This window comes from Athene cunicularia (assembly GCF_003259725.1).
Source record: "Athene cunicularia isolate RWA chromosome 4 unlocalized genomic scaffold, athCun1 chr4_part2, whole genome shotgun sequence".
In the NCBI taxonomy this organism is placed as follows: domain Eukaryota; kingdom Metazoa; phylum Chordata; class Aves; order Strigiformes; family Strigidae; genus Athene; species Athene cunicularia.
In genome coordinates this window covers 18,818,440-18,837,402 of record NW_020799099.1, presented here as the reverse complement: position 1 = coordinate 18,837,402, position 18,963 = coordinate 18,818,440, and the positions used below count along the sequence as shown (strand labels likewise).

Here is an 18,963-nt window from a genome sequence, read left to right as displayed (position 1 = left end):
AAGTGTGTTGAGACCTTACTTGACCAGTCAATGAATCAAGGACAGACCTTCACAAAGCAGAAGGAACTGCACCCAAACCATGTTAAAATGCCAGCATGAGGGCTTTGTTAGTTGGAAGACTAAACCTTCTCCCTTAAGCTCATATCTTTAGGATAAACACACATATAGGCCTCGCCCCTGTAATTAATAGTCCCAGAAACTGTTTGCATTAATGTATGCATTCATGAAAGCTTTGAGAAATCCCAGCGTAGCAAACCCAATGCAACTTCACTCCCATTCAGCAGAATGGAAATTGGCTAGGAAGGTAATCGGGCAGATCTCAGTTGTAATGTTTACACCCAGAACTGATTGCATCTACTGTCTGCCAACTTTAAAAATATATGTTTTAAAACATCTCTCTGCCTAACATATCTCAGGAGTCAACTATACTCAGTGTTTACCTATAGCATGCAGTAATGACCTGAGGACAATTGAGAAATACATGTTACCATAACTCTCTTCTGGTAGTTTCACCAAAGTAAAGCTTCCTTCTTAATTACCAGTAGTTTGATAAAAAAAAAAAAGTTAATCTTCTCCACTCTTTCCTTTTCTCACTTTTTAATATTTAGTATTTCATTGCACCATGATGTATCATCATCCAGGAGAGCAGCATGAGATAAATCAGAAACATAACAGCCAAAAATCCACCCTTACTTGTAATTTAATACCTTGAGCACTGATCTTGCATAAGATGCTTGCTCTATATCCAAGGGAGGAAGAACACAATCTTTTGTTGCATTTCATTTTGTATTCCCTTTCATAACTTCAGATGTTTTAGGATATGAAATCCCGATTGCACATGCAACTTGCTGTAGTGTGGCACCATATGAAGTCTTGTTTTGGGGGCTGGACTGCACAAGTGAGGTCTTTCTGACTAAGTGTGAACTATTGGATTTGACCCCTTATATTAATAAATAAGACAGTTAAGGAGACAAGTTTAATTGCTGTTGTCCAATATAATAAACAGGGCAGGAGGGCAAAGAGTAAGAGGTAGTACTTATAGCCTGCAGAGGAAAAGAATACTAAAGACTTTTTTAAAAAGAAAAAAAAGACAAAGCCTTTTGCATGATTTCACAGCGTATGGAGCACTGGGGGCTCTTCCTGAATCTATAATAAAAGGTGACAGCAGCCACAGAAATTGCAGTGGAGACAGGAAGCCCTGTCAAATCTCTGCTGTGTGAATGCACTCATTTGCTGAAGCTTTTAGCAGGAATTGAAGCAGAGAAAGTGATGGCCTCTATTACAAAATAAGAGGTGCCTCCTTTGTATCAAAAATCAGGTGTAGCAAAGGTAAATTTTGAAGTGTCATAAAGGTACTGCCAATTTCTGCCTCAGTCCCGTATGGCCAGTCCAAAAAGGGGGAGAAATGAGTGCTAGTGAAAAAGAAAAAGAGAGAGTAGACAACTTTAATCTCCTGTCCATTTTGAGAGCAGAAGTCTTGCTACACCTGAGCTCGCTTCAGGGATCGCAACTCCCCAAGGCCTATGCTGCTGCTGGGGATGCTGGCAGGGGCTGGGAGGATGCAGTGAAGGCAATGGCACCTCATTGTGCCAACATGTGGAGTGGAAATGGAGAGATGGCTGTAGCCAGCAGCCAGATGGTGGTTGAAAGATCTGTGGGTTTTCTGCAAGGGCTGGTCACACATCTGCACAGCCCCTGTGCCATGACTTGTCCCAAAGGCTCTACCTTGAGTCCCGTCCCACTCCTTTGTGCTGAAGCCAAGGTTAGGACTGTCTTGAAGTGTAGGCCAGAACTTAGTCTTAAAAAACATTAAAATTGTTTTTCACATACACAAGTTTTTCCAAATGCTACTTTGTGTTGAAAGAAAATACAGTCTTTTAATGCAGGCAGTTCCCGACGTCTTCTTTAATAGTCCTTTTTACAAAGGGGAGTCAGAGGCAGGCAAGCCCTGGTTTTAGGTTTATTTATCAACCATTTTTATCACAAGGTTTTGGTTTTTTGGTTTTTTTTTTAGCTTAAATAATAAGTTTTAAAACCAAATCATAGCCCAAGGAACTAGGGACTGAACTCTAGCTGGTGGGAAGAGAACACAACAGGAATAGAAAGGAAGAGCATTAGTGAAAACTTCACACCCAAGCCTGTTGTACCTCCAGCACCACCATACCCCCAGCACCTGTTTTTTGGGGCATCAGTTCAGAGCAGTGGCTGGAGATAAGCTGCACTGGCAGGCATGCCTTTCCTTATTAGCTTTCCTTCCCCTGCTGGGAGCTCTACCTGTCACCAAGGTTTAGTTCCAGGTGGCTGTGTTGCTCCGGTATTCACAAGCCAGGAACCTCAGCCAAACCAAAAGGACTACGAATTGCATCCGTAACGCAATGCTCCATGCCACAGTCTTTTGACAGGCCCACAGTCACAAATGCAATCTTAAAAAGATTCTTTGTGGCCTTCAGTATCACTTCAGCAGCATCAGCCAGGCTGTATTCTGAGACTCACCGATACTGGCATCTAAAAGTCAAGGCAAAAATCAGAAGGCTTCAGGCTGACAATCAGACTACGCCCTACACCAATCACAGAAGGAAAGCTGCATCAATAGAAGATGTAACCATTAAGAGGTTGGTGATTGCTCTCCAGGCAGCTTAGCAGGCTCAGGTCCATGAGGTGTGGATGTAAAGGAGAACTTACACAAAGAAAGCATGCAGTCTGTTTCACAGGAGTCCCTTTTCAGGCAAGAAAACCAAGTGAAGAGAATTCAAGTTCTAATCATTTGTCACAGTTCAGTATGCTCTAAATATCAATTCTGAAAACACTGGTGTACCACTGACTGCTGAGTTAAATATCTAGAGTATTTATTTTTAATTTCTGAGTCAAATATATATTAAAAAATTAATATTTCAAAACTCTGGTCCAGCAAAAGACATACAGTCTTTTGTAAGCCAATATTTACAGTGCAGTTCATAGACAAAAAAGGGAGATTGAATTTCATCTTAAGTTTACTGAGGTCCTTTTGGATGTTGTTATACTTGTTTAAATTAGTCAAACTACTTGCTGGGTACATGGGATTTTTTAAAAATTTATTTTATTTTTCTAGAATCCAGTCTGATGCACTTGGCTAACACACATGTTATTCTGAAGATTCATGGGCAACAAAAGTATTTCTTAAGACTGATGCAGGGTTATTAGTTCCACTGCTCTGCTTTCGCTACTGCAACTCATAGTAATATAGAACATAATTAACTGTAGCATTGTAACATATATAAAAATTTTTTAAAAGGGAGGCTGTTCTGACACCGCTCTGATCACATAGAATCATTTATTGTTGATTAAATACTTATAAAAAAAAACCCGAAACACCACAACACAGAATAAAAAAATCAAAAGCTTCCAAATACATCTCTCCCAATTACAGTTAGATCAAAATCCTATGTAATGGCTTCAGATCACCTCCACTACAAATTTAAGGTATAATATTCTTTGTGTAAGATTCTAGGGCAAGACTCATTAAAGATATGTAATATGGTAGGATGAATAGCTATGCTTCCCCAAACCTCCAAATCCATAACCCAAACGAATCTTTTTAACCTCCTTTTATTGCTCAACACTATTTTACAGCATACAATGAATCAGAAATGGCTCAGTGAAATTATCACTTACTGTTTCTTGTGCTGTCACTTTGATCTGACGATGTAGTGGTCACTTTTACTGGTGGTTGTGTGGTTTTATCTTGTATTATTTGTTGTGTTATTTGTTGTGTAGCGTTAGGTGAAGGAGGCGTGGAGTCTAATAAGGAATAAAATTAAAATGTTTTCCTTAAATCTGTATACACACACACACACACATTGTCCTGCTTTCAGCCTAGTTTCACATTACCAGAAGAATATTTCATTTAAATTGAAGATCAACAGGGACAGGACTCCCTTCACTGTGGAGGAAGCCACTCCCTGTCCCATCAGTTGTCATGCCACTGAACACAAACCTGTGATAATGCAGTTACAAGGCCTGGCTTGGAGCTGCCTTGAGCCTGAGTAGGAGGAAGTTGCTAAGCACACCTGCAAGGTTTCACCAAAGAGCTCACTATCTGTAAAGCAAATTCCCAAACCAAGAGGCACTGCTGCTTAATTTCCCGAACAACCACTGGAACACCATCAACAATTAGCTCAAAAAAATTTTCACTTACTGCTTGTGATGGATTCATTTGTATCTCTGACTGCAGTTGTTGTCAGCACCAACGTTTGCGATGTTGTTGCTTGTGAAGTTGATCCATTTACAGCTTCTGTTACTGCAAGAAAGGCATTCACAACTTTACTGATTTATTTTATCATGCATAAATAGACATCACATACATCTATCTGTATATCTCTCACAAAGGCAGTGAAATTCTGTTTAAAGTCTGGCCCTTACAGCACTTTCTTACCCACACATTTTTAAAGAAGATTCAAAGTGCATATGGTTGGTATCAGAGGGAAGGTTTGGCCTGTGGACAAGTCCCAGATGAGTCTTTTTCTCTGGATAGCTTTCCTAGACTCTCTTCCTCTGCACTCATACTTCTGAGGGGGAAAAAACCCACCTGACAGGCATTCCTCTGAGGTGTGCAGCAAAGCTTAGGACACTGTGGATGGGATGAATAGCTTTCTCTAGGAAGTGATATTCCCCTGGTGAATTTGGTGCCCTTTTTAAGGTGACTTCTGGTACTTGTCTCCTCCAGAGGGGTGAGATTTGGAGGCTGAGAGGAGGGGAAAGGGCTCCCTCAGGCAGCAGGGATCACCTTCAGCTGCTGCTGGTACAGAAGGAGGGGAGCACAGATGCCCAAACATCACTAAGGCAGTAGAAATGTTTAAATCAGTGTGTGCATGGATGGCATACTGTAGGTCCTATGTGCTCCTGGCACATGCTCAAGGCAACAGACTGGCCAAACTGGTGCTGAGGAATCTGGGCTAAAAAACCCATAACTAATAATTTTAAGAGCCCAGCTTTCACTTCTGTAATCTAATACAAAGTGCTACTGTCAGCTACAGAGACTCATTTAAATCCCTGACAACAATCTGTGTCCTACTACCTCTTCTAGCACTTTTCATGGATGGGATACATGAAAAAATAGGAACAAATCATGATGTGACAGGTCATTTTCTCTCATATGACTTGAGTACTTCTAAATGCAATGTTCACACCATAACTTTTAAAATATAACTTATACTCTCTTCCTCCACCCTCAGTTTGCTGGTGCTTCACCTAGAATAGCAGTGTCTCAAAGAATGGACCTCCTTGGGAGCTTGCTTCACATCCACAAACTGCTTTAATCTCATAGTGGACTTCTGATGCTTTTTTATAGGTGTAAATAACAATACTGCTTTCCCTTCTGTGACAAAAAGCTTCAAGAGAAATTTCAGTGAAACATTTGAAGAGATTCACTGTGAGGTGTTGGGCCTGTATGAAATGTCTTTGAAACAGACATTAACATCATTGTTTTTGAAACACAGAACTGCAACACAATTTGAAAAGGACTAATTCTTCTGCTGTAATGAACATAACATATGCATACTTCACCTGGCTGCATCTTATTCACCTCCATTACTAGCATTTCAAGTGTATACTTCATAATCATCTCAGTATTTTCAGCTCCAGACTCATTAGTATTGCTCGTTATCAAAAAATAGAATCCTGTGTCCAAGTTTTCTTCACTCACACGCATCACTTGTTACATGCAGCACTTATTACATGCAACAGTCTTCAATATTCAAACTACTACAGGAGTTGATATTTAGCTCCCATGAATGAAATACAGTCAATATTGATTTTTTTATAACTACAAAGCTACACAATAACGAGAACTGAATGTGTCAGTTGAAGTTGTAAATCACAATCACAGACTTACTATCTGAAGGAGAGAGTGCATCTTTTGAAACTGAGAACACTGGTGCCACCCCCTTACTCAGAAAGTGAATCTCAACGTCAGTAGCTTCAAGAAGTTATTTGTAGCATTTTCGCAAGTGACAGCTTTGTGCACATGTATTCTCTCCTTTTAACTGAGGTCCAACATTGGCATACATTGTGTAATTCTTTACTATGAAAGTCCATGTCCCCTAATGCCTCTCTACACCCATCAAATCACCGACTTCCTGCTGCCATATCCTTTAACTGATACTGTTTCCCAAATTATTCTCAATCTGGCCTCTTGAACTATGAGTATTAGCTAATTAGTTAATATCTGATCACACTTGAACCACTCCTTGAGAGCATAGGAACTCACAGAATTTCAACCTTTTTCACCTGAAACAAAAATTTCGGCCTGCTCAAATTAACCCTCTCCTTACTAAGATCATTCAATCCTTTCTTCCCAAGAGAGTTTTGTCAGAAGCCCAGGGAAATACATTGATCTACGATCACCTTACATGAAATAATTCACTTAATTTCTCCCAGAAGTTGGAAAAGTTGAAAGCTAAAAAGACAATGGGAGTTTCAGAATACCTGATAACAATGAATTTGAACACTTACCAGACTTTGATGTTGATGTAGACACATTTTCACTGACGGCTGTGGTTAGAATACCATTTTCTGAAATAAACACAGAATTAATTATATCACTTCAGCCACCTTCCAGAACTATTTAGTGCTATATATGCATTTAAGTCAGAGAGCAGCAAGAACTTTCCTGGAAAACCAACCTCAGAAGTCTATTACCAGAAGCAACCAAGTCATATAGCCCTGCTAGCAATCTTTTCAAGCTGTATCCTAAATTTCTTAGCTTTGCCCTCACTGCTGTAATGGGGATCATCTGCTACGGCCTCCTCCCTTGGACTGTGGGTTTTCTGACAGACTAATATCTAATACTAGTTTGGAAAAAAAACCTGGAGCAGTTAAAGGTGGTTTTTTCTAGCTCCTCCTCTCCTTGAGTACAACCACAGCCGCTCTGGGTCTTCAGGGTGGAGGATTAACTAAAATAACTGGATGCAGGAGTAAGCACCCCTTCTCCTGCCTTGGAGGAACAAAATTCTACTACTTCCTTATAGTACAAGCACTTCAGGAGGGGTTTTCAGCGTCACCCAGACCCCTGTATTTGAGGGGAAGAGGAGAATTCACAGAGCATGGCTCGGGAAACACCAGGTCAATTAATGACTGACTTTCCCCATTGCTCTCAAAGCAGTGCTCCAGCTGTTGAGAGTTTACTGCAGTAAATGATGCCAGTCTTAAAAATCCTAGGTCAAGTTAGTAGGTGAATGTCTCCAATATTGCAAAACAAACCCTACAAAAAAAAAAAAAAAAAAAAAAAAAAAAAAAAAAAAAAAAAAAAAATCACACACACACACCCCCCACCAAACCAAAAGCAAAGTAATTTCTATAGCTTCTGGCTGTGCTGAAAAGTTGTAACAGCATAACTCAACTAGAGTTTTGGCTTCAAATAAGGTTTTCAGTCTTATTGCTGAGGTGTTTGTATCCTTCTAGTAAAAGAAGTTGGGGGGTTGATGAAGGGGGTGTAAAAACTACACTGAGTCAGAAACAGTGGCATTTCTCAAACATTTTACACGGCTATGAGACAAGGATGGGTACATTTGGGGAGGAAGAGATCAGCTCTGTGACTGAATGGGAGAGCAACATGGCACAGACTAATCCCCCAGTGCTTTCAGGTTTGGAGCGTGACATCCTGTCATGCTGCATTATCGTGCTGTAATACAGACATCGCAAAACTGAGTCAGGACAGCATGTCACTATTCTTGTGTGACTCCATTCATGGTAATATCTGCTGGCATTCTCTCTTTTTTTGGCTACAGGGCAGAACAGTCAGCTTTGTTCTCTTTGCTCAGCATGCTGCGCTCTGATTAACATTTCACGAGTACCACCCGAGGCCTGCCAGAGTCACAGATCTAACCTGGAAAATAAACCCAATAATACAATTGCAGGAGCTCTGTGGGCACATATTAAGGTCTAGTCAGATGAGCCCTTACAACTCCTCTTCAAGCAGTGTAAGGTGTTATCAGCCCTCTTGTCACTTGTGCATTTCTAATGTGTCTCAACTGGGATGTTGCCCCTTCCTAGTGAACCCCACTTTCTTGGATATCATTTCTACATATGCTGACACCTTCATAATGCTTCATCACAGCACGTGCTGGATGATTTTGATATGGGCATATCCCATATCAAATTAAATCAGTTCCCTACGGGCCTGCTAGTGCCCCAATCCTACTCCCCAGGACATGTGAATACAGTCAGGCTAGGCACAGCCCCTTGCACCCTGCATTTAAAATACTGGTTTTCCGGACATTTAGTTACCCAGTCAGAAAAACTCTTCATAATCCACTCTTGAAATACTTTGAAAACAAATTTTATCCAAATAGACCAAAAAGCAATCTTGTTTTCCTAAACGACAAGTGTTTTCTCGTCTCTTCATTTTCATTATGAGCTGCTGACAAAGCTCCTGTAATTCCTCACGCCACAAGGCCACAGCACTAAAACAGAATGTTGTTTCAACAGTGCCTACATTTCATATGGTTTGTTATAACATCTCTCAGTAACTACCATGTCTATAACACCAGTTAAACGCACTAGCTGGCCAATTAGCTCATTATCTAATTTGACTTTGTGCAAAGCCCATTGCAATATTTAGAATCTAAAGCCTTTAAAGATGTTCAGTTTAATAACCATGTTTCTCGGCCGAAATTTCCTCAAAACTAAAAAAAAAAAAAAGATTTTAATTCACAGTTTTGTTATGATTCCAAATTTGTGATTTTATCACAGGCTAAAGATAAACTAAGATAAATTTGATTAGTAGAGTAGAATAAACTAGAGTTTTATAAATTAAATGTATTCTTAAAATGGTGGATAATTAAGAATACTTTAAAATCAAGTTGAAAGCAACATGCAAAAATGCTTCAAACTCATCAGGATTTGGGGGGGAACTGGGTGATTAAAACAAGTTGTAGAACTGGTGGTTTATTATGCTCTATTTGCAATGTTAAGTTGTGACTAAGGAGAATCCTATGGGGGTTAAAAGCAAGAGATCAAAAACGATTGAGAAAAGAGCTTCGGCTCATGTCAGGTTGGCTGCAGACTCAGATGATGAACAAGCAAATAGTTACAATTGCATGGTTTTCAGCAAGTTTAGATGCAGTGATCTCTTTGATACAAAAGCACCTCTGATGTAGGAGTAGCCAAAATCTACTGAGCAATTGCTCCCCTGCACAAATCTCTCTCATATGCCATGCTTGCTAGCAATAAACTAAGCCAAAAGAGCATAGGTGACCTGTGATATAGCACCCTTGTGGTATGGAGCTAAAAGGTGCTCAGACGTGACACTGAGCTGAATAAAGGGATGGTGGTGGTAAGATCCAAAAAGAAAAAAAAATAATCTAAAAGTAGATAAGATGAGAAGAAATCAGAACTGGGAGAAAGATAACAGAACAGGAAGAAGACGAGAGGAGAAGGGCAGGAAGGCCCAGAGACAGTAAGACAATGAGGGTGGCAGGGAAAAACAAGAATGAATTAAGAAGAGCTTGAAAAACATTTGACCCATGGCCACAAGGCCAAAATGAAAAAAACAGTAACTGTTGGGTTATTTGTCTTTTCTATTTTCTTTCAGATTCACAGAATTTCCCTTTATTGTCTTTTATGGCTTGGATTTAAATGGTACATTTGTTCTAAAATTAAAGCAACAGTACAATCGTTTGTATGTGGTCTTCAGACATTATTTCAATATGAAATACTGAACTTTCTTTTATAAAATTCAGAAGGAGTTCCTGAAATCAGCCAGGGCTGACCAACAGCCACAATCATCCTCAAACTGCAGCTTTGGATGTAGGCTTCAGTCTCCAAGGTCTGAGCTTGGAGGTCTCATAATTTCTTCCCTCTCCCTCTCCCTCTCCCTCTCCCTCTCCCTCTCCCTTTTTGCCATTATACACAAGACATGGAGAAATCAAAGCTGTTTTCTTGCTCTCTGTCTTTCCACATGATCAGAAATAAATATTTTTCCAGGAAGCAAATGACAATTATTCCAGCCCCCATGACCACGACAGAGCCTCCTGTAACAGCTGCTCCAGCAGTATCCATGATAACACTGTACACTTCATCTGATGGTTTGTCTCTTCTGGAGAAAGTGATAGCTGTCCTTGTGAGAAAAGCTGGTACTGATATTCTCAGAGTTCCTGGTAAATAGCTGCTGCCTGACAATATACACCACCTGTACACTCTTACCTTGGAGCTCTGTTCTCTATTATGATGTTTTCTCTTTCATATACTGCTGGTTCATCTCTTCATTCTCTTCTCTGATCTTTTCCCAGGCCCAGTGTAGTTCTTATACTTCTCTTATTTCTGTTTTCACTCCTCACCCATCTTTCTTTCCCAGTTCATGACCTTCTACCCTAAACCTTGAAATAAATTTCTTTTTTATTTTGTAATGCATTTTGTGTAAATGTTCACACATCCTCCAAAGAAAAAAAATATGGTTTGCCTAGATGAGTAGTTCAACTCCCATCAACCCATAATTGCATAAACAGCTCCCATATGTATAGAGCAAAACCAAGTCTTAGGCACTGCTCAGACACTATTCAAGCCCTCCAAACAGAACTCAAGTGCACCTGAATGCATTCATTTAGGGATCAAACTCAAGGTTTAATTCCTGATGTAGAAATAGGACTTCTACCTGGTGAGGTTTAGCATTTAGATGCTCTTGGGCTTTCCTCCTCAGCAATGTTTTGTGGACACCCAGGTTGCACTTCCATCTGAGCCAAGGAAAGCCGAGTGCTACAAGCAATGTTTGGAAAACCCAGGCTCAGTTTCCTGAACATCTTCAGAATAATATTCTGCCAAGACACATATAAAGATACTTTAAAGTAGCTGCCACCTATGCTTATGGCTGGTTTGTAATGATACAGTGTTGGCCAGTTCTCCAAGAATCTACTCAATTTCCTGCATGTCTGTGACATCCACACTGCAGTACTGTGCTACCATAAATAGTGTGTGAGCTTGCCGGTTTACGGCTTTCCTGGACATATCATCACAAATGAGATAAATGGCTACAACTGTGGAGCAGAGATTACTCCATTCTCCCTGGAACATCTATGTAGAACAATACAGTTTAGATGGAGCTTCTGGAACTTAATCTGCCTCATTCAGATCAGCTTGGGTATTTCTATGCATTTTGCCACACAGACACTCCTTGTTTCCCATTTTCCAACTGATAAAAGAAGAATAATAATCTGGTTTTATTTTCTAGAAGACTGCAAACTGCAACACACAATGGCACCACACTCTGGCATTAAGAGTTATGCAAGAAACAGGGATATTTGCAGGTCAAATCTCAACTGCATTTGCAGTTTATATCATTTGGATTTTACAGAATAATAATAATATGGATACAAGTGGCAACGTTTGCATTTGCAACTGATCTCAGCTTTCTCAATATTTTGGTTTGTCTAGAGCATGTGTTCAGTGCAGAACCAACCCTCTGAAAATACTGCAGAAAGCTGTAATGTAGGACAGAGCAAGGAATGGGATTAATTTTAGATAACTGTTGTTATTTCAGTCCTCCCTCTGCATTTCTGCAGTTTATTTCCACTACATACAGCTTTTTTTCTTCTTCTTCTTCTCTCTACATTCTAATTGCACAAATATGAGCTACCTAGAGAAATGCATTGCCAGGAAATCTGCAGGTTCAAGACAGGTATGTTTCTAAGAGCAGATGAGTTTATCTACAGTATTTTGATAAATCTTAAGAACAGTCTTTCCTGTGGTACTTTCAATTTCATCTCAAATATTTTGTTAAGACTGAAATTGTGACACGAAACTTCCTCCAAATCAAAAAACAGTGTTGAATTTTTGTCACAGGTTAGTTGCTGGTTGGCTAAAAATTTCTAACCCATCCTATGCAAATTATTTAGAAAACCAGCAAGCACTGCAAAAAAATCTTAGAGAAAGTATAGATGCTTCCAGATCACAAAAAGTTCCATTTGGGATTTACTGTTAGAAGAGGCTTAAGTGAAATTTTAACAGTATTGTTCAAAACCATCAATTCTTTTCTTCCTGTTCAAAACCTCTAAAATCACAAATACAAAATGTATAAATTAAACATTCCAGATTTTTTTTTAATAAAATATTAAAAGCCTGCAGATATTTTGTTCTAAACGAATTAATTTGATAAAAGTAATACTCCTTCTAGTACATTTAATCCTTAAGGACTCGTATGTTAAATTTTTCCTCTGTAGTCATAGCAGCGAGATTTTAAGTGGGAATCAAGGTTCTGATGTAATCCAGTGAATGTCTGGAGCTGATAACAGTGTGTAGTAAAGGATGTTAAACAAAGCCATTTGCAAACCATTAATTTGAAGCAAACTCAAAAATACACACCATGTCTTCATCATATTTCTTCAGTATGCTAAAGAAATACAAGGTATGGCATGCCTCACGCATACATTCAGATGTGTTTGTGATTGTATCTGCACACAACTATTCAACGCTGTGACGGCACTTGGTGAAAGCTGCATCCCTAATGAGGGTCTCATTCTTGATTACTCACAAGTCAGAATTGCAAAGTGTTTTCCAGCCTGGTCTCACAATGTTTTTTCACTTCTGAAAATGCTCTTAATGCAGCCTTCTGCAACATAAGCCATGTTCCTCCTCAGGATTTCCTCCATTGTGAGTACCTTACAACAGCGAGTGGAAAGACTGTGTGGACCCTGACAAAGTTACACAGGTCATGTTTAAGGTGAATCCCTGTGAGATGTACTTGGATACTACAGGCAGTGCTAAAAAACATAAGGAGAAGGAGAAAGGCCGTGTTCTTTGCTACCTGATGACAACCAGCTGGAAGCCCGTGACTCCCACTGCCTAGGGAGGTGGGAAACCACCTCCCATTTGCCAAGCTGTTACCTTCCTTTCAGTCATGCCTGCCTTCAGCAGTAAACCAAAAACATACTATACAAATCCTACATGTTGAGATCTTACATTTAAATTTAACTTTCTAATCCCCCACTGTAGCTCCTGGTCCTGATTTGCAGGCTGGTGTCACAGGACAGAGAAGACCTGCTATACAAGAGTGAGAAGAAACATGAAGCATGGGGGAAGACAGCAAGGCAGGAAGGAGAAGCTCCTGGGCCAGAAGGGTTTAGCACCCTCCCTGCAGAAAGCAAAAGAACCTGATAACAGAAGACAGAGGAAGACAGTAGGGAAGGGAGACCATAAATGCAAAGCCCTGTAGCTGGGAGAGACAGGGACACGGCTGCTCCAGTGTGGCCTGTGAATGGGCAGCAGCAACTGGGGCAACATGGGACTTGGGCTCTGCAGAGGAAATGCAAACTGGGTGGGTTGGATGCACCCGACAGCAAGAGCTGAGGAGAGGAAGGAAAGGGAGGGAGCTGCTGCAATTTCTCCAGCAGAGGAAGGGGAGAAGGCAGGAAATGCAGCTTTGGTGCCAGCACTGCCCCAGTGCTCCTCCTGCTTTCCCAGGCACATTGCTAGCATGACCCAACACCAAGCACTAGCAGAGAGCTGCTGGGAATTACTAATTCCCAAAGCAAACAGCACCGTTTCCACAAATCCTGCTCAAAGCACCCAGCAAACAGCTCTTGCAGAGGGATCCACCACACAGAGAAATACTGAAAAAGCAGCTGCCAGAGGACCCGCCTCAGCTAACATGGCTGTGGGTTGTTGAGGTCTCCCCCTCAACAAAAGCAGTAAGAAAAGGGTTGGATGAGTGCGTTTCTGTTTTTACTGAGTATCTGAAACAACCCAAGCACAGCATGCTTTGCTTCTCTGCATGTGTGGACATTGAAATCTGGGCACTTACCAGCCAGCTTCATGGTTTCTTTTATTGACTCAGAAGAAATGCAAACTCCCTATCAAGGGTTTTTAATCATAAGCTTTCTCAAGGCACTATCTGCTCCTATTGTGAAGCTTGGTGGATATCTTTATTACTGTGTACTACAGAGGGATGAGCACGTTGTTTGCACTCCATAAAATAATAAATATGCTCAGCATGCTCATCAGCACTCCAGCCTGCCTTGGACAAAGGCTCCAAGCTCCACGCTTCTCTTTATTTAAACCTGTTAAACCTATTTAATAGGTTTTAATTAAACCCTTTAAAGCTATTTAAACCACCAGATTGTCACCTTTTGATGGTGATATATTTGTCTGTCCATGTGTAAGATAAAAGGTAGGAGTTATTAAGGGTTATTTTATATTATGAAAAAAAACACCACCCCCCTTGTGTTAGTCATGCTAAATCAATTTGAAAATGTCTTTAATAGGTGCAGTTTTATATAGACAGAACTTTTTACATACTGTGCATTTCTGAGTAAAACAAGAAAAAGAAAGAAAGGAGAGCCCCTTCCTCTGCAACAGAGAGGAACAGGAGCGTTGGTGTAAGTCACCCCCACCCAAAGGTGGAGAGAAAACTACATCCTTCTCCGGGTAATGCTTACAGTGCTTCTTCCTTACCATGCTATTTGCAAGCCTATTTTTGTTTCCCAGGAAAGAGAGTGTTTGGGTAGGACTGATATAAAACAGCCAGAGGGGAAGCTGAGCCCAAGTCAATTGGTAGCTCTCCTCTGCAACATGCTGCACAGTTAGTAAAATCACAGTTGTTCTGCTCAATGTTTGTGATCCAAATGCATCTCCAGCAATATGACTAATTGTATAATTCAGGAAGGGGTCACTGCAGTGCCTGCTATGATGTATTTATTTTTAGCACATCCAGGATCAGCCTAAACACCCATTTCAGCCACACCCACCCATGCCACTCTATTCCTGACAAAGCTCTGAAAGCCTCTGGAGCATCAAAAACCTGTTCCTGTCAGAAAACTTCTGTGGAAACACTGTAAATTGCTTTTATAATTAACGTAATTCCATGCTCAATTGCTCTTCATCTTCTCCACATTGCCTAGAACAAAGGTTAAATGGTACAGAATATACCAAAGGGAAAGACCAAAATAGGCTTTGCAAGAAGTGGAGTACAATCTCACTGGAGTTATATTATACGCAAAGGTGAAAGATATACTTTGAAAATATCCAATTTCGGTAACTGGCACATACAGCTGACGAAGACCGCCTTGTCTGGGAGTATCTTGCCAAGCTGATTGAATACTCATGTTACTTCGAATTTCTACCAGTCTGATGCAGGTGCTAAGTTCAGATGCAAAACTGAAATGCTTTTCTCATGTGTTTTACGTTCCAAAGTATTCCCATTAAAAAATGATTGTTAATAGGAGAGCACTTGAAGCAGAGGGTCAGCACTGAGGACCTACCCTATCAAAGAGCAGTGGGAACTGCTGTGATAGCCATGCCAGCACTGAAAACCAGCTTCCTAGGGGAGTAGAAAGTTCACCATGTTGAGGATGCTCAGGCCTGTCAAAACCCCAGGTCCCAGCCAGTGCACTGCGAAGTCATGGTGAGTTGGGAGCTGATCATCTCAGGTTGGTGATCACTTGTACTTTTGTTGGCAATTAGTGTAATTTTATTACCCATGACAACTGCAATTATTATGAATGAGTTGTTCCATTCCTACTCAAACCCTTTTACTCTTCTTCTCCCTTGGCCATTTCTTCCATAAATGACCAATCTCCATTTGCCACCTGAAAACAGTGTTTTCCGCCAGTTCTTGGAAATGCAAGGTGAAAGCAATTAGGGAGGAAGCAGACAGTGCACTACAAGAAAGTGTAACCAAGACAGTAAGATAAATTGTGCACTAGTTCACCTAAATTCAACAGCATTAAGACTCACTAGCCACATGACTCCATTAGCATGGGAAATGGCATGCAAAGGGAAATAATAGACTCCACTGTAGCCATTTGAACTATACAGGATAAAATGTGCAGAGAACCAAAAAACAGTCATTGCACCCGGAGGTTTTTGGCTCTAACATCTGCGCTGTGTCCTTCTCTTGCTGTCATTGCCACATCTTGGGGACTGGGTTATTTGTCATAGATCTCTTCCCCTTGTTACATATTGGAAACTATTCTAGCAAGTTGCTGCCAGTGAAGACCAACAATTTGGTAAATATATTTGCTGCCTTCTGAACCACAGAAAATATATTAATACATTACTTTTATAAGAAAAAAACGCAACTTCCTAAAGAGAACCTAAAGCTGCTCTACTGTAATAGCCTGTCTGGGCAGCCAGCTTTTGGTGTTTGCTACAATTTCCAAGACATGTGTTTTGTGGAAAAGCACAGTTAAATTCCATAGGATGTCCAGAAAGCTCCATAATTCAAAGAATTCAGTAGTTTTCAGAAAGAGATTTTAACAGGTCTGTGCAGAAATGAGTAACTACAATCAAATTGCATGTTGTCCCCAATTATTTCTTTCGACATGCCACAGACTTCTGCCTTTATGACCATCTGTAGGAGTCAAGGGGAAATAAGGTTCAGACAACTTGGTAGAAGCATTATCCATTAGCCGTGTATCCTGTCCAAAGTGTCTCCTCTCTAAGAGACATGACATGGGGATTTTGGGGTGAAAACATTTGAATATCTCATTTCTTGCTAGAGCAATCCTCAACTTTTTTGACATTTCACCCAACAGTGTTTGGTGATATTTTTTACTTCCACAGCCTTTGAATGAGTTTCAAACACTGATATTTGCATCATCTATATTTCTGTGATATACAACCCATGCTGAGATGGGAAAGGGTAATTCATCTGTCATAGAAAGATGATTTCAGACTGTCCTCACACTGGGATAGATAACACCATGCACATTAACATTTAGAAGGTTATCAACGCTGTATTTCAAATAAAAGCCTAGACTCAATGTTGAGCATGTGAAGAAGTAGGAAAACTAGTAAAACATTAAGAAATATATGGGGCTCTGATCACTTCAAATAATTATCATGCAACAAAACATGCCTTAACAAATAAGTAAGGTATTTTACAGAGGAAAATAATGCAAATCCTTGGCCAGGAAGGTTAGTAAATCTCCAGGCACTGTTTTCTTCAAACTAACTAAAATCCAAAACTTTTGCCATTCTGATCAGCTGTTGCTTTAACAGCTGAACCTGTCAAGCCCAAATACAACATTAATCTCCTGCTAAAGATTGTGAAAGAAGAAATCTGCAGGAAGCATAAACATCTCATTAATATAATCAGGGATTTAATTGATTTAATCCTAAAGTTTTGATTACATTGACACTCCTCAAACCAAGTACCACAATGAGAAATCACGCATTAAGACAAACTGAATGTACTTTTTAGAAAGACTACGTATCTTGTAGAAATCTTCAGACAGCAAGGCTGGTGTAGTGCTCCCATCCCAGCAAAATACATTAGTTCATTAGAGTGATAAGACAAGGAAGAAAGGTTACAGCGGATAAATATGATGAAAAACTATGTGCCACTTGCTCTGTGGTTTCAGCAACCTGAGATGCGTTGCTATCTACAACATGCAGCTAACACCTAGGAGCATGTTAGTGCCACTGGAAAAAAGAGATTAAAAGTTGTTGTAAAAATACTCTGTTGGTAAATAGGCCAGGATTTTCACCTGTACCAAAGTCAGGCAAGCATCCACTTTCCACATAAAAGCAGTCAGAAAATCCTTGCCCTACTACTAGTTTGAAACATAACCTTTGGAGTATTAGCTAGTTATTCTGGCCTGAAAGGGATCGTTGTCTAGCCTGCCTGCAGAGAAAAAAAAAAAAAAAATTTGGAATTAATTTGGACCCCTCCAGACCTTCCTCTAGTACATGTGCAGGTGGCATCGGAAGGCTTTCTATCCCCTTTCTACCTCACCTGCAAGGGGACATTATCTCAGAAGATCATACCTGCTGAATTTTGTTCCCTTAGAGGCATTGTATCAGCAAGTGATCATCAGAGCACAGCTTTCTCACATGGGGAGGTAGGTTCAGAAGGCACAGCGTAGAGATAGCATCATACTAAATTGTGTCAAATCACTTTTCCTATTGCAGGTAGATCTGGCTGATACAGCATGCCACTGTTAGGGCATCCAAAGATCCACTTTCACAAGATGAATGCCAAGAGATAGCTCAGGTTCTGGGACAATGACAGTGGCTCTCATGGCAGGACATGGTGCAATTCAGGGTTTCGACTTTTCTGTTTAAATCTGGGACACCTATTTTTAGAGTGCTAGCTGAAACCAAAAGTAAATGTTTGTCTTCTAGGGGAGACAGGTTTTTAATTCTTGACTTGTATTTGGAAATAACAGCTGCTACACACAAAAATCCAACATTGTGTCTCTGTTTACAGAATTGCAAAATAAAAACATTAAAGGGTCTTTCTTCAGTTGTCTCAGCAAAAAATACAAACAAACACCCTGCCCTCCCCTTCAAGAGGAACACAAGTAATAAGGATGTCTTTCTCATATGATTTACTGTGGAGCCTTACTCATCTTCAGACTGTGAAGTTAGCCTGGCTACCGAGATACCAGTTAAAAATACTCCCTTCCCTAGGTTAAGAGTTTCTTAAAGATTATTTTTAGTTTGTGTTTTTGCAGATTTTTCACACAGGACTTAAATGCATAAACAATTGGAGACCAATTTCAAGGCCCTTTCCTATTTAGAAAAAACCATCAAAACCAAACCCAAACATAAGTCTCAGCAGATCTTGTATTCTAATTTATAAAGGAGTAAAGATTAATAAGAACTCTATGGTTTAATCCAGATAAAAGAAAGAGCTAAATAAAAAACATTCTGGTAAATTTTCAAAAGAGACAATCATTTGTTGGGCATGTTATATGACATTATATATTCCCAGGTTTGGAGACGAATGCTGCAGGCAGCTTGCCCTCCAAATTCAGATTCCATTTACTTTGGCTGCAAATCATAATCTCCTTATCAAGCAGGTATCGAGCCATCTGCTTCTATCCTCAGTAAATGCAGCAAACTTGCATTTGGGTTTGGGGCTAGAACAGGCAGTTTTCTTCTGTCCACTAATAAATACACCTTTAAAATCCATTGTGCAAAACTGGCCCAATATGAGAAAGCTCTAATGAATGAATGTGGCAGCAGGGGAAAAAAAAAAAAAAAAAAAAAAAA

The 18,963-nt window shown here is 40.1% G+C and overlaps 1 protein-coding gene across 7 annotated transcripts in view; it reads right to left on the bottom strand.

The window, feature by feature from the left end:
* EMCN (endomucin) overlaps positions 1 to 18,963 on the bottom strand; it is a 54,153-nt gene that overhangs the window by 31,248 nt on the left and 3,942 nt on the right. For all 7 annotated transcript variants that reach the window (XR_003398332.1, XM_026848025.1, XM_026848024.1 and 4 more), the window contains exons 2-4: positions 6,490 to 6,549; positions 4,175 to 4,276; positions 3,652 to 3,777 (exon numbers count right to left, since the gene is read on the bottom strand). Coding sequence is in view for 6 of the 7 variants with exons in the window: in XM_026848025.1 (XP_026703826.1) it covers positions 3,652 to 3,777; positions 4,175 to 4,276; positions 6,490 to 6,549 (288 nt within the window). In the remaining variant the exon portion in view is untranslated. The remainder of the gene's footprint in view (positions 1 to 3,651; positions 3,778 to 4,174; positions 4,277 to 6,489; positions 6,550 to 18,963) is intronic.